The 16,631-nt window shown below is 46.8% G+C and overlaps 1 protein-coding gene and 1 long non-coding RNA gene across 5 annotated transcripts in view; one reads left to right on the forward strand and one right to left on the reverse strand.

The window, feature by feature from the left end:
• Positions 1-636: 636 nt before the first annotated feature.
• On the reverse strand, positions 637-5,329 carry LOC142659967 (uncharacterized). 2 transcript variants are annotated; one of them, XR_012850398.1, is made up of 4 exons: positions 5,210-5,329; positions 2,469-2,652; positions 1,097-1,233; positions 637-937 (listed from the first exon to the last, which is right to left on the reverse strand). It is a non-coding gene; the product is annotated as an uncharacterized LOC142659967 (long non-coding RNA). The 2 variants fall into 2 exon arrangements; XR_012850399.1 differs by having other exon boundaries at positions 5,145-5,329.
• Positions 5,330-6,645: 1,316 nt separating this feature from the next.
• Positions 6,646-16,631, forward strand: part of POF1B (POF1B actin binding protein) — a 70,043-nt gene continuing 60,057 nt past the window's right edge. The window contains exons 1-2 of one of the 3 annotated variants that reach the window (XM_075836615.1): positions 6,646-6,769; positions 7,917-8,155. In XM_075836615.1, coding sequence (XP_075692730.1) covers positions 7,952-8,155 — 204 coding nt within the window. In that variant the 5' untranslated portion in view covers positions 6,646-6,769; positions 7,917-7,951. The remainder of the gene's footprint in view (positions 6,770-7,916; positions 8,156-16,631) is intronic. The other 2 variants (XM_075836614.1, XM_075836616.1) reach the window with 2 other exon arrangements.

Genomic DNA, 16,631 nt, shown 5'->3' on the forward strand with positions numbered 1-16,631 from the left:
GACAACAACGAGTGATATGTGATCAGACAGCCGACCGCACCCCTTATATACCCACCAAGCCACGGCACATCACTCATGGGCTACATACACGCTGCCGACGTGGAAAACAGGAGGTGATCATAATAACGGGACCCCACTGTGTATATGGTATTAGGGGACAGTGTCATCTCCTCATCTTACTATCTGCAGGATCCATTTAAAATTTCATATATTACCTCTGTCCCTAAAAATCCATCTACTGTAATACAGTAATTCTAAGACAGGGAGGAGGGGGGATGCAGCTGCAGGTTCATGCTGTGAGAGGGGATAAGGGGGATGCAGCTGCAGCTTCATGCTGTGAGAGGGGAGGAGGGGGATGCAGCTGCAGCTTCATGCTGTGAGAGGGGAGGAGGGGCAGCAGGATGGGACATTACACCAGGAGGAGATCACCCACCCAGGAGGCATAGAGAGAAAATGTGCAGCTAAAGAAACAAGTAGAGGAAAGAAACTACCCCCATAATCTGCAAGATACACCCATCATTGCTGACTGCTCCACATCTAATCCAGATCTACAGATACAGGACGAATAAGTTCAGTATATATATATATATACAGTATATGTAAGTAACAGCCGCCCTTTCTTCTGGGATCGGTGGTACCTGCTCATTTATTCACCAATATTATCTTCAGACATTTCAGAAGGATATTTAATGGTGTAATTCCCCTTTAAACAGCATTAGTCACAGATTTTTTTTTCACATTGTGTGTTCTGCGCCCACAGGACGGTGGTGGAGCCATTCATGTGGTGCTGTATTTATATTCTCAATTGATGGACTTCCCCTCTAAATCTGCTGCGTGTGAGATCTGATGCTGCGACTTCTTTATTACTTAGTGTTGGAGAACTGCTGACGGTGCGAAGAAGAACGAGTCTGACGGCGGATGATGAGAGTCCCGGCGTCTGTGCAGATAATTACAGAGTCAGAAAGTGTCATCATTTAGATTCCCTGCACTTTCCGGGCTAAGTGTCGGGTGGAGTGAGCTGAAGGCTTGTAAACAGCAGCACAGAGCACCGCAGCACCGCCAGTCTCTGCTGCCCCACAGACTCTACACTTCTTACCGGATTGTTAGGACTCAGGTGCAGCCATTTCTCCCTGTAAATATCCGTCCTGGGGTCTCCTCTTCTGTCATGTCGCTAAAAATTCCATCCAGCTGTTTTATCTGACTCTGGGAAAGCTGGGTGACAACCAATATGGCCTAAACGAGAGAAACCACCAAATAAAGTTCAATTGTTGGTTCTATTCACCCCACACAATGTATGCAACGTTTTCACCCCAGAGGGTCTGTCAAATATGGCGCCATTCCCGTTTCCACATGGGTTATCATCCAGCTTTCCCAGAATCCTGACCCTATGCAATGATATAGTGGGGGGAATATCGTTGCGTAACTAGGTCGATGTGCCATTCAGGAAAGCTGGGTGACCAGCGATGGGGGATGTCTCCGCAGAGGGGTTCTCAGTACAGGAGGGGGTACATGTTGGCCCCCTCAGCCCCCACCCCTGATTTTCCGTGGCTCGGGTATTTCTCTCTCCCGCTCCAGGGCAGACACCAGAACTTGTTTTACTCCATTTCTGCAGGAGGTGGAGACGATTTGACGTAACATTCAGGGTTTTCCATAAATTAATGACACGGCTTTTAAATTAACGAGAATATAAACTTCATCCGTGGATTAAAGAGGCGACATGAACACCCCACACGGGACCCATCCCAGTCCTGGCGCAGTCCCGGAAGTCCCGCAATTTTACTGTGACTCCCACACGACTGCAGGTGACCATCTACTCCGGACCATAACTCATCAGAGAAACCCGTCCTAATCAATGTGTACCGCCCCACCCCCGCTTGTTTAAAAGGGGGGTCCAAACCTGAGTGCGCCCCAATCAATTATTAGGTCCTGATCTAGACTTCCACACACAGCTTATAGATTGTTACAATGTATCAGTGCAGGTAAGAGCGATCAGCCTGGGGTCCAGGACAGGAGAGATTTGTGCTGCTTCTGTGTTTATGTCAGAGGATTGCCTGCACTGTTACATTGTGACAAACCATCAGCTGTGTGAGCAGGACCAGTGTTGAATTTGTTTTCAGCTAATTAAATGAGTATTTCCAATTTAGACATTAAGGTTACGGTCCGACCTCGCGGTAACACCCGGCAAAATCGTGCGGTCATGACCACTGAAAGTGAGCGGGGCTTGTGCCTCATACGTCCACCGCTATGTCAGGCCTTAATATCCACGGGATATTCCAAAAACGTCTTATAGATGCGGGTCCTAACTCTGCGACCTGCACCAACCTCTGCAATAGTCGTCATTCGACCCCCGTCCCTCCTGCTGAGACGGTGGCCGCGTCCAGGCGGTGAATTATTGGGGAGGTGGGTGCGTGCTGAGCGCATCTCTCTCCATTCACTTCCATAAAAGTTAGAGCAGAGCCGGACCCCACCTGTCGGACCTCTCGTGGATATGCCATAAACGGCTATGCTGGGAAATGTTATGTTTTCAATCATTGACAGCAAGCAGTGATCTTGTAACGTGTGACCAGCTATTTCAGAGCATGAAGTCTTTTGGATTTCTCTGTTTAGCCACTAGGAGCGCTGTTCTGGGTTCTGCTCCTTTTTATGGCGCACCTGAAAAAAAAAGTTGTAGGTTTTCTTTCAAATAATAATAATTAAAAAAACACAAATATGTAAAAAATGAGGTTTGGCGGTAAAATGTGGTCCGGGGTCTCAGGTGAAGCTCGGCATGTGTCATGTGATAGTGCGATCAGGTGCACTGGTGACAGGTAAGGTGGGGGATGGTCTACACGAGGCGTCAGTAAACACTACGCGTTTGCCTCGCGGCTCTAATGTACATTCTCTGTAGCCCTGAATTATCGTTCCGTGTCACCGGAGCAGGGACCACAGTGTCCCCACCAGTGTCCAGTCATCTCTGTGGGGGAGGGGGAGGGCTGCGTGCACATAGGACAAGTTTGTGAACCTGAAGGCAAATGTGAGACCTTGACATCTGTCCTTGTCATATTACTGATTCCAGTGCAGAAGTCCTAGTCCCCGAGATCACTGCAGTACCTCCACCAAACACTAGGGGTGCTGTAATCCTCCTCCCGGGGGCATCAGGTCTATAGCAAATATTAATAATCCGGTAAACGCCATTCTATAATATTTGAAACTTCTGGGACAATGTGCTGCTGAGCCATGTATCTAATCCTATCATGTGTGATACTGTCTGCTGAGCCGTGTATCTAATCCTATCATGTGTGATATTGTCTGCTGAGCTGTGTATCTAATCCTACCGTGTGTGATACTGTCTGCTGAGCCATTGTATCTAATCCTATCATGTGTGATACTGTCTGCTGAGCTGTGTATCTAATCCTATCATGTGTGATACTGTCTGCTGAGCTGTGTATCTAATCCTATTATGTGTGATACTGTCTGCTGAGCCATTGTATCTAATCCTCTCATGTGTGATACTGTCTGCTGAGCTGTGTATCTAATCCTATCATGTGTGATACTGTCTGCTGAGCCATTGTATCTAATCCTATCATGTGTGATACTGTCTGCTGAGCTGTGTATCTAATCCTACCATGTGTGATACTGTCTGCTGAGCTGTGTATCTAATCCTATTATGTGTGATACTGTCTGCTGAGCCATTGTATCTAATCCTCTCATGTGTGATACTGTCTGCTGAGCTGTGTATCTAATCCTATCATGTGTGATACTGTCTGCTGAGCTGTGTATCTAATCCTATCATGTGTGATACTGTCTGCTGAGCTGTGTATCTAATCCTCTCGTGTGTGATACTGTTTGCTGAGCCGTGTATCTAATCCTATCATGTGTGATACTGTCTGCTGAGCTGTGTATCTAATCCTATCATGTGTGATACTGTCTGCTGAGCAGCTGTATCTAATCCTATCATGTGTGATACTGTCTGCTGAGCTGTGTATCTAATCCTATCATGTGTGATACTGTCTGCTGAGCTGTGTATCTAATCCTATCATGTGTGATACTGTCTGCTAAGCCGCTGTATCTAATCCTATCATGTGTGATACTGTCTGCTGAGCTGTGTATCTAATCCTATCATGTGTGATACTGTCTGCTGAGCTGTGTATCTAATCCTATCATGTGTGATACTGTCTGCTGAGCTGTGTATCTAATCCTATTATGTGTGATACGGTCTGCTGAGCTGTGTATCTAATCCTATCATGTGTGATACGGTCTGCTGAGCTGTGTATCTAAACCTCTCGTGTGTGCCTGTCCTCGCTCTCTCGTTTTACACCTGACATGGGGGGAGTTACGTGATAATATTGGATGATAATCGTCGGTCGCTCTTTTTTCGGAGGTTTTAGTAATGGAGTTTACGCGGCGCCTCCTTCCCTCGCTTGTCGTACGTGTTTTATGCCACATTTCTTATGAAAGGTAAAGGTTGCAAATATTGGCGCAAATTTACACCAGGTCATAGCAGGCGTCCGTTTCATTTTCTGTCAGTTTAATATGCGCCAAATTTATTATAAAATGCGCCAGTCTTCGTGGCTACAGCCCGGTGGAGTTGCGGTTATTTTGGCCGCCAGCTCCTGATTTGTTCTGTGGACATTCATTATATTCCGCGCCTTCCACCGCATCGTCCCCGGAGGCGACCAACACCGTAAAAATAATTTACTCATCGCTGGAAAGTATCGTAAAACGTCACCGCTCATAAATCTGACTCCAAAAACTCCATTGACTGAAATCTTCAAAGACTGTCACATCTGCTAAGCGAGCGCACGGGGGATGGGGTGTCAGTCTACACTGCGTCTCTGTCATTCTGCTCGTGAAGCAGGCAGCACAGGATGAGCAGAGCTGCAGGTCCACACCAGGTAGAAACGATGTTGCAGTTTCTGGAATTGTGCGGGAGACAAAGGAAAAAAGAAACAGAAGGATTTGGTTTTCTACGTTACAATGTGATTATCGGCGACTTCTCGCGGCAGAACTCCGATACGCGGCGCAGCTGAGCCTTTGGTTGGCACGTTTTTAGGGCGATACATGGGATTATTTTAGGCGGACTCTCCTGGATGTTGTGACAGGACGATGATTCCTTGTTATAATGAGAAGATGGATGTGACATCACGGCGCCGCGCAGCCCCCACCTCGTCCTACAAGAAGTCGCCTCCTGCGCTAAAAGTGTCACACCCGACAGCGTAGCCCCCACAACCTGCCGCCATCTGATCCATTATAGTCCTGGAGGCGACGACTCCACCCGGGAGATCCAGTCTGAGGCTCGGCTGGGATTACCAGTATTTCTCACTTTTCTCCCATGATCCTTTGTTCTGCCGCTTCCTGTCCGTTGGAGCGTAAATTGAATTGTTACGTTTGTTTGTTTTTTTGCACGTTGCGGTCCCTCGGTGATAAGGGGGTCTCTTTGCTGGGAGCCCCCAATATCTGCCACACCCTGATTTCGGTGGATGTCTATGGGTATATTCAGACGCAGCAGAGACGTCCTGTTGCGGTTTTTGACAAATGGCGCAATTTTGCAGCGATCTCCCAAAAAATGTAGCATTTTGCAGCGATTTTGCTGTCGTTGCCAGAATAAACCTTTGACCTTTATGTCTGAATGAACCCTGTGACCTCCAAAGCCAAGAACTGCGCTGGACGCGGCTTTAGCTGATGGATTTCTATCGCTCCCCCGGGGGTCTTCATTAGAGATTTCTGGGCCCCATATAGTAAAATGCTCAGGGGCCCCTCCCACTGGATTGTGCATGTTATTGATGGATTAGATTGTGAGCTCTGCTGGGGAGAGGTGATTGAAGGAACACCCAATACTGATACACTGTGTTATGTCTGGTGCACGAGGGGGCGGAGCATGACACGATTCCATGCAGCACCGGCTTCTACCTATAAGATCTCTGTAGGCTTCTTGTTCATCCTGATCTTCCTGGTTCATGAATAGAATGACAGAAGTCCACTATAGACTGACACCGGCCGGACACATTAGATCAGCTCCGGTATTAATATTCTGCTGCTCCTCGCCGGTGACGACGGTCCTGGGCTGGGGCGACAGAGACCGCGGTCACGTGACCAATAAACGTTTGCGATTTGTCTGCGACCAATAATACGGCAGGTTTGGATTTTTGGCGACTGCCGTTTGTTGTAACGCGACTACGGTCATTACTTGCTTAGTCGGATTACGACATGGCGGTCCTCACGTCGCTCCACTGAAGTCGCCGCGTGTGACTGATGTTTTCCTGCGGGGATGCGTGAAATCATTTATACAACAGTCCAGCGCGGCTCCGCCACAAATCGCAGAAATCACGTGGAATTGTTTTTTTGGATATTCTTTCTTTTTTGTGACTTTTTGCGGTGTAACAGAACATTGCCGCGGCCTTATTAACATCACTGACTGTGGCCCCCGGAGCTGTGAGGGCCCCTGGCAGATATTCCACATTATAACCTGTAGATTTGCTGGAAGCCGCAGATATAAGCTCCGTGTGTTGACAGTCCCGAGAATAGAGGGAGCCGCGTGTGCAGCGCTATCTCAGGTGAGTGTCTGCAGGAGGAGGAGCCGCATGAGGGGGAGGAGCCGCAGGTCAGCACACCTGTCTGCCGCGTCACCAGTGCGTTGTGGCCCCGCCCCCTGCCGTGTGTGACGGGGCTCTCAGCCTATAGCCGCCCGGTGTGGGTGTGGTTGTCCCGGCCCAAACATTGTGCTGAGAACTGGAAGTCCCAGTGTGGACGGAGACAAGAGGAGGAAGCATCGGGGAAGCGGCTTCTGCAGGTACGGAGTCCTGTATATAGGGGTCTCTGTGTATATAGGGGTTCTGTATGTAGGGGGCTCTGTCCTGTATATAGGGGTTCTCTGTGTATATAGGGGTTCTGTCCTGTATATAGGGGCTCTGAGTATATAGGGGGGCTCTGAGTATATAGGGGGGGCTCTGTGTATATAGGGGGCTCCGTCTCACCTCCCCTCTGTCCTGTTCTTGCGCTCGTACAGGTAATTACAGTGTGCGTGTTCTTTCCTGCGGGTTCTGTGCTGTAGTAACAGGTGGCACAGGAGATAATGGCAGCCGGGTGTTTGGGGGGCACCTTATAAACACCAGTATTAGTCACACAAGTCGGAGCTGTCACTTCGGCCTCATTATACGGGGTCTATAGGTGATTTACCGTGTGACGTCATCATCCGCAGCTGGTGGTCGGGTTCAGGTTTTGCATTGCACCCAGTAAAGGGGAAGTGTAGGGACTGGCAGCAGCTGCCACTGCCCTGTACCAGACCGGACCCTCCCAGGTGACTGCGGCATTATGGGAACTCTGGCACATCACTGACCGGGCGACATGATGAGTGTTATAGTCCTCCACAACCCACAGTTATCAGCGACCCTCCCTCCCTTCTGAGGCTGCGGCCCCCACAACGGCAGCTACGCCTGGTCCCCGTCCCCCCCCCCGCCCCGGTGATGGAGGTCCAGGAGAACGAAACCTAAAGTTTATTTTATGTCCATGAAATGGAATGCAAACTACTGCTCTCTGTTATCAGCCGTTTCAGGTCTGGGAAAGTCTTCTATGTGACATATCTGAGTGTGAAGAACCTCCAGAGACATTTACAGCATGATCCCCCCCCCCCCCTCCTCTTATAACGCTGCTGCACATTATAGGGTACTGGCCCTTTAAATGTTGATTTGTTTGAGGTGTCGGATCTCCGGACCCCGTATACAGCGCTGCACATTATATAACAGGAGGGACGTCGTGCTCGCTGTAATCTGACTACAACCGGATTGTTTCGCCTGAGGTCAGAGGAGGGGATTGGACTTGCAGAGTGTCTGCTCTACACGATGTGTTGAGACTACAACTCCCAGCATCCAGTATAGTCGCCGGCTCAGATCGCTGCTTTAGTGCCGGTTCCTGTATTTACAGTTGTGTCTTTTCCGCAGGTAGAGAGGCAGTTTGTGTGACCGCGTTATCCGAGATGTCCACCTCCAGCTACTGGGTGTCCGAGAACGGCAGCTCCTCCGACAAGGACAACGTCTTCTATGAGCGATTGAGGACCTATAACCCCATCAGCAAGGCCGTCCATGTCCTGGATAACTCCGCCCCTCTGTCCCCCGTCTCTCCGGGCCCCGGGGTGCAGTCATTGGTTTGGGCCCCAGAGCAGCAGGTTCATCAGATCCAGGTGAGTAGGACACTGGGGGGACAGCCGCCTCCTTACTCCTCACCACCGGCTGTTCTGCTGGGACTTGTAGTGCTGCGGAGCAACAGGTCAATAGGGTTGTGGCTGAGGAAGACTGGAGAGAGGCAGATTTTATCTTTTTGGAGAACAGTTTCATATAATATTTCGGTGCACACCATCCAGTTGGGGCGGGATCTGTAGCTATGTACGTCCTGATCTTCCTGGTTCATGAATAGAATACCAGGACTACAGTACAGACTGACACGTCGGGCTGGTTCATTAGTCAGCGTTGCGATGTTTCTGTGCAATGTCGTTCGTTTGCATAAATTCTCAACGAGGAAAAAAGGGACAATAAACCTGAAGATAATTTTACTGCCATGTAGTTGAATGCAAAACGATTGTCCCCTGTTATCAGCCAGTTGTAGCTGTACAGCAGCTCAGCAATAGTAGATGTGAGGTCCCTATGAGATCAGGAGATCCTGCACAATCCACTCCACAATCTGCAAGGAATGATCAGTCCGTAAATAGATTCTTATTTGAGCGCGGGTTTTATTCCTCCTGTGGGATCTGCCGCTCTGCTCATCCTGATCTTCCTGGTCCACGCGTGGAGCGTCCACTACATTTACTAATGAGATTTGGCGTTCAGTGATTTTTTTTGCCGCGTTTTTAATGTCGCCGCCGTCGCGTGTCTTGGGTTTTCTGCTGAGGATTTCGTCTTTAGGGGGATATTTTCCTGGGTTGGAGGATTCCGGAGAACGCACGCCCTCTCATCATTTCACAGTTCAAAACTGAAACGCCGCGCCCTGTGTCAGCAATGTACGCCGCGTCCAGCCCGACACGCAGTTAACCCTTCAAATCCCCGGGGAATTCCTGTTATTAATATCTCGTCTTATCTTATTGTTGTTTTTGCTTTATTCTTCTTCTATTATTATTATTTTATTATTTATTTATTTTTATTATTCTTCTTCTTTTATTATTATTATTTGTACTTTTTTTATATTCGTTTTCTTGCTCCGACGCCGTTTCTCCCGCTCGCTGATTGTCCCGTTAGTTTTCTTACTGCACTCGTCTCGTAGATTGTATGTGGTTGAGGCGTCACAGGCAGCTGCAAAGGGTCCCATGAGGAGAGGGGCCACAACTCAGAGTATTTCCCTTTCCTATGGACGGTGTGAACTTTCCCTTCTCCAAAATCACTGCAATGGAGGGGGAAACGGTCGGGGGGAAGGGGGTGAGGAATGGGCAGCAAGTCAGTTTTGGTCTTTAATATGGGGTCCTATTTGCTCCATGTAAGCCCCCGTTATGCTGATCACGGAGTGTGATGGGTTAATGATAGCGGCGGGCCAGGTCTCGTATCCATCTTTATAGGATCCTGAATGAGACTTCATTATATTTATCGTCATTCTCCGGCTGCGGCGCGTCCTACAATGTAGGTGATGATTGTGTTACATGTGTGCAAATCCGCCGATCAGCCGTAACGTTACAACCACCGGCATAATGTTGTGCAGTCGCCCTCGTGCCGCGCGTACAGCTCTGACACATTTCGCGGCATCGACACCACAAGACGTCGGAGGTGCCTGTATCTGGCACAAGATGTTGGCAGCAGATTCTGTAAAGCGACGGTCACCTCTCCGGTCTACAAATACTTCTATTCCCCATGAAACAACAATTCTGGGACGTATCTTCTTAGAACTCTGCATTGTGCTGTTCCTCTGTTATTCCTCTTAGAAATGTATTACTAAATTGACAATTAGGTGTTACCAGCAGGGGGCGTATCCCTAGAGAGACTAACATTGTCCAATCACAACTGATAGTGAGACTGTGTTATCTGTGGTGTTACATAGGACTGCAGGTAACACTGCTACATTATCTGTACTCAGAGTTATCACTGTGTTATCTGTGGTGTTACATAGGACTGCAGGTAACATCTACTACATTATCTGTACTCAGAGAGATATCACTGTGTTATCTGTGGTGTTACATAGGACTGCAGGTAACACTACTACATTATCTGTACTCAGAGAGTTATCACTGTGTTATCTGTGGTGTTACATAGGACTGCAGGTAACACAACTACATTATCTGTACTCAGAGAGTTATCACTGTGTTATCTGTGGTGTTACATAGGACTGCAGGTAACATATACTACATTATCTGTACTCAGAGAGTCATCACTGTGTTATCTGTGGTGTTACATAGGACTGCAGGTAACATCTACTACATTATCTGTACTCAGAGAGTTATCACTGTTATCTGTGGTGTTACATAGGACTGCAGGTAACATCTACTACATTATCTGTACTCAGAGAGATATCACTGTGTTATCTGTGGTGTTACATAGGACTGCAGGTAACACAACTACATTATCTGTACTCAGAGAGATATCACTGTGTTATCTGTGGTGTTACATAGGACTGCAGGTAACATCTACTACATTATCTGCACTCAGAGAGTTATCACTGTGTTATCTGTGGTGTTACATAGGACTGCAGGTAACATCTACTACATTATCTGTACTCAAAGAGTTATCACTGTGTGTTATCTGTGGTGTTACATAGGACTGCAGGTAACACAACTACATTATCTGTACTCAGAGAGATATCACTGTGTTATCTGTGGTGTTACATAGGACTGCAGGTAACACTACTACATTATCTGTACTTGAAGTGTTCTTTCCTTTCACAAAAGTAACAGTTACATTGTAAACTCGGCTCTGCTACATCTTTGCGCATATTATGTATGTACGATGGCCTGCTCTGTTATTTTGTGTGCAGTCCCAGCGTAGTGTGAGGATGCTCTAGATACATTCTGTTGTGTCTTGTCTGAATCTCCATGGTGACAGTGCAGGGTGTACAAAGCTGCATTGTTTGTTGCTATAGAGTCCGCTCTTCCCTCCTATCACTTCTGCAGTGCTCTTGTTGTGTTTGTTACATTGTAACACTCAGGCAATAAATGACCAAAACAGTGGTAAGGTGTAATGTGGTGGAGTGGCCACTAGAGGCGCTGTCTGGTGAGGCCTATGTCAAAGAGAGAGAACCTAGACAGGCTGAAAACTGCTGGTGAAGTCCTTACCAGTCCTAAGTTACCACTGATGATGAATCACCCAGCTTTCCACATACCCTGAATGTGATATAAAGTTGCAGTGCTGTGCAGAGTTCCATTTATCCCTTCAAGCTCTCTTACAGCTCTTCAAGTGTCAGTCTTCACTGTAGTTCTGAAATTCTATTCATGTATTCGGCTCTCTGGATGAACGGTTATAAGTCCCTCATGGATAAGCACTGCAGATCATGGAATTATTATACTAATTATAAATAATGAAAAAGAACGATATAAATACGAAAAAACAAAACGATATATATTACACTTCTGTGGCTGGGCTGCACGGGGCCATGACTGTTGTCCTATATAGGGCTGACCTTATGTTGGATGCTGAACTGTGCGGTACCTTCTATTTACGGCCCCTTCCACACATGGTGTTTTGTCATACAGTGTACAAATATCCATACCAACACCATACAGCGCCATGTGTTGGCCAAATAACAACTATACACTTTCCTAAAATACTATACAGTGCCATCCCCATACGCTGCAAAAAGAATACATTGTATAGTGCCTAAGTAGTGCAGTGCCACATAATGCAAATGCCACCATAGAGTACTCAAATAACACCACCATACAGTGCCAAAATAATACCACCATACAGTGCTCAAATAATACCACCATACAGTGCTCAAATAATACCACCATACAGCGCTCACATAATACCACCATACAGTGCTCAAATAATAACAACATACAGTGCCCAAATAATACCACCATACAGTGCTCAAATAATACCACCATACAGTGCTCAAATAATACCACCATACAGTGCTCAAATAATACCACCATACAGTGCTCAAATAATACCGCCATACAGTGCTCAAATAATACCACCATACAGTGCTCAAATAATACCACCATACACTGCTCAAATAATACCAACATACACTGCTCAAATACCACCATACACTGCTCAAATACCACCATACAGTGCTCAAATAATACCACCATACACTGCTCAAATAATACCACCATACACTGCTCAAATAATACCACCATACACTGCTCAAATAATACCACCATACACTGCTCAAATACCACCATACACTGCTCAAATACCACCATACACTGCTCAAATACCACCATACAGTGCTCAAATAATACCACCATACAGAGCCCAAATAATACCAACATACAGTGCTCAAATAATACCACCATACAGAGCCCAAATAATACCACCATACAGAGCCCAAATAATACCACCATACACTGCTCAAATAATACCACCATACAGTGCTCAAAAAATACCACCATACAGAGCCCAAATAATACCACCATACAGTGCTCAAATAATACCAACATACAGTGCTCACATAATAGCAACATACAGTGCTCAAATAATACCACCATACAGTGCTCAAAAAATACCACCATACAGAGCCCAAATAATACCACCATACACTGCTCAAATAATACCAACATACAGTGCTCAAATAATACCAACATACAGTGCTCAAATAATACCACCATACAGAGCCCAAATAATACCACCATACAGAGCCCAAATAATACCACCATACACTGCTCATATAATACCACCACACAGTGCTCAAATAATACCACCACACAGTGCTCAAATAATACCACCACACAGTGCTCAAATAATACCACCACACAGTGCTCAAATAATACCACCATACAGTGCTCACATAATACCAACATACAGTGCTCACATAATACCAACATACACTGCTCAAATAATACCACCATACAGTGCTCAAATAATACCAATATACAGTGCTCAAATAATACCGCCATACACTGCTCACATAATACCACCATACAGTGCTCACATAATACCACCATACACTGCTCAAATACCACCATACACTGCTCAAATACCACCATACAATGCTCAAATAATACCACCATACAATGCTCAAATAATACCACCATACACTGCTCAAATAATACCACCATACAATGCTCAAATAATACCACCATACAGTGCTCAAATAATAGCACCATACACTGCTCAAATAATACCAACATACAATGCTCAAATAATACCACCATACAGTGCCCAAATAATACCACCATACAGTGCTCAATACCACCATACACTGCTCACATAATACCACCATACAGTGCTCACATAATACCACTATACACTGCTCACATAATACCACCATACAATGCTCAAATAATAGCACCATACACTGCTCACATAATACCACTATACACTGCTCACATAATACCACCATACACTGCTCACATAATACCACCATACAATGCTCAAATAATAGCACCATACACTGCTCAAATAATACCAACATACAGTGCTCATATAATACCACCATACAGTGCTCAAATAATACCACCATACACTGCTCACATAATACCACCATACACTGCTCACATAATACCACCATACACTGCTCACATAATACCATCATACACTGCTCACATAATACCACCATACACTGCTCACATACCATATGACTAGATGTCACCAGATTACCGCTCCGTGTGTAGTTTAACATACGATTTCTGGTGGTCACAGGGTCCCCCTTCAGTGATGGCTGATGCACCGTGACCGCACAGATCGCACGCCTATAAGGCCGGCTACAGACATGATCTCATGCTTCATATGAACAAAGTCTGAGGTTTGGTCCTTGTCCCTTTAAGAACTTTTGTGGCTGCTGTCAGTGACTTGGGTGCGCCTGTCTCCGGAGCAGCCGGCTCGCTTGAGATTTGTTTGTTCAGCGGAGGTCCCCCTGAGCGCGGAGGTTGTCGGCTGCGTTTACCTGATTCATTGTGTAGTGCAAGGACCACGGCTGAGGTGCCCAGAGCGCGAGCGAGGGCGCAGAAATGGACAGGCGAGGGCTACAATGGGTGAGGACGCGGTGCTTGTAGTAATGCTGTGTGGGTGACGCGGTGACAGGCTCTGGATGTGAGGCCGCAGGTTATCGAGTACAGGTGTCCGCCGTCCCGCCTGAATCAGGGTGTGGACTGAGGCTCCTGCTACACAAGTTGTACCTGGTCCTAACAATTAATCACCAATTACACCCGGGGGTTTCTAGTCCTTTTTTTTTTTCTGCCTGAGGCAAAAATTTAAATGGTCACCCCTTACCCCAATATTGGAAATAGGAAGAGAACAATGAGGGATCATAGATCTGTCAGAATGCTGCCCCCTTGCCACCTGGAAAAGCTGCTTCATGAGGCAAAGCACTCCCCTCAAGAATGGTGCTCCCCTGATGACATCACAGGCTGCTGTATATGGTGAATGATGACATCACAGGCTGGCAGTAAGTTGCATGGTATGATGGAGGAGTGACGCTCATGTTGGTTGCTGAGTGATTTTCCAGTATAAATAAAGCTTTAACCACTGGCCACTGTATACTAAGTTCTTCAACTTTCTAATAGATTTTGATTCAATTATTAACCAACTCAAGATCGCTGCTTGTATATGACATCACATGCTGGTGAATATGGTGTGTGATGACATCACATGCTGCTGAATATGGTGAGTGGTGACATCACATGCTGCTGAATATGGTGAGTGGTGACATCACATGCTGCTGAATATGGTGAGTGGTGACATCACATGCTGCTGAATATGGTGAGTGGTGACATCACATGCTGCTGAATATGGTGATTGATGACATCACATGCTGGTGAATATGGTGAATGGTGACATCACATGCTGGTGAATATGGTGAATGGTGACATCACATGCTGGCGAATATGGTGAGTGATGACATCACATGCTGCTAACTCCAGCACTACTCGGTTGTGCGGAGGAGGCCGTTCATTCATTACAGCGGGCTCTGTACCCGGCTGACGCCCCTTTTATGTCATTTCCCGCACAGTCTTGTTATGAGATGAATGTGGGTCCAGAGTCCGCAGGGATCTCCCTCCATGTCCTGTAGATCATTAACAAACATCATGCTTTTTCTTAGATGAGATGGAATCAAGTGAGGTGTAAATGGTGCAGGGTTTCTAATTGCTAGTGAACCCCTATACGTGGAGGTCCTCACACCCCCTCCCCCAAAACAGAACGGCTCTATAGGGCCGAACTGAGACCCCATGACAACACACCAATACGTTCTTACAGCGTGTACAGATTGTGATGTCACCTCATATGGCAGTGAGTGATGTCATTGGTAGTGAGGTGGGTCCAGGAGCCTCCAGCTTTGGGTCAGGTGGTTCGGTAGTAGGTTGCATGGTATGATGGCGGACTGACGCTCGTGTCGTTTGCTGAAGGATTTACGGTATAAATTTTGCTTAATCACTGGATCCTGAAAGCCCAGCAACTTTCTAATGCACTTTGTTTCAATTATTAACAATTTTTAAGATCTCTGCATGTTGTCAGTGAATGGGAACATTCGTGTTTACATCTAGAGACTAAAAACCTGTCCTGACCTGATACTTCTCACAGCTGAGGGTTTGGTACAATTATATCATTTTAAACAATTCTCTTTGTGCTACATACAGCAGTTTGTTAGTGTAACATGGATATCCGGCTGTTTAGCTGCGCCAGATATGGCATCCATTTTGTCGCTGACGTTTCCTTCTCCTTCTTTGTCTTTTGATGACATCACCAGTTACATGTCAGCTGATCTACTGATACCCTGAACACATGGAACTTGCTATCATCATGGCGGCAGAATGCGGGACGTTGGCTGATTTATTATTTGTCGCTGAGCTGCAGGTGGAAATGTTTTCTTGCAGCAGCGCTATACGTGGCGACTGGCGGCAGCGCAGAGTTGCAGCGACTTCATAATAGTGATGTAATCACACTGGATGGAGCGGTCTCGCTGTAATAATGAACACTCTATAATGGTACACTGTATTAAGCGTGATGTCATTGTATATGGCGGCCGGTGATGTCATTGTATACGGCGGCCGGTGATGTCATTGTATACGGCGGCCGGTGATGTCATTGTGTACGGCGGCCGGTGATGTCATTGTATACGGCGGCCGGTGATGTCATTGTATACGGTGGCCGGTGATGTCATTGTGTACGGCGGCCGGTGATGTCATTGTATATGGCGGCTGGTGATGTCATTGTATATGGCGGCAGGTGATGTCATTGTATATGGCGGCCGGTGATGTCATTGTATATGGCGGCCGGTGATGTCATTGTGTACGGCGGCCGGTGATGTCATTGTGTACGGCGGCCGGTGATGTCATTGTATATGGCGGCTGGTGATGTCATTGTATATGGCGGCCGGTGATGTCATTGTATATGGCGGCCGGTGATGTCATTGGCGGTAGCACGGGGTCCCCGAAGTTTAAGCCTCTGGGGATAGTGCCAAATGTTTTGTTTTTGCACGGGATGGGGATGGGGATGGGAAGCTGCCATTGCAATCTTCAAGGTTGACCTCTGGAACGTTAAACCCAGTCGGGTTCCTGCTCTGGACAATCACTCTCATCT

Source organism: Rhinoderma darwinii, chromosome 8, assembly GCF_050947455.1.
Source record: "Rhinoderma darwinii isolate aRhiDar2 chromosome 8, aRhiDar2.hap1, whole genome shotgun sequence".
In the NCBI taxonomy this organism is placed as follows: Eukaryota; Metazoa; Chordata; class Amphibia; order Anura; family Rhinodermatidae; genus Rhinoderma; species Rhinoderma darwinii.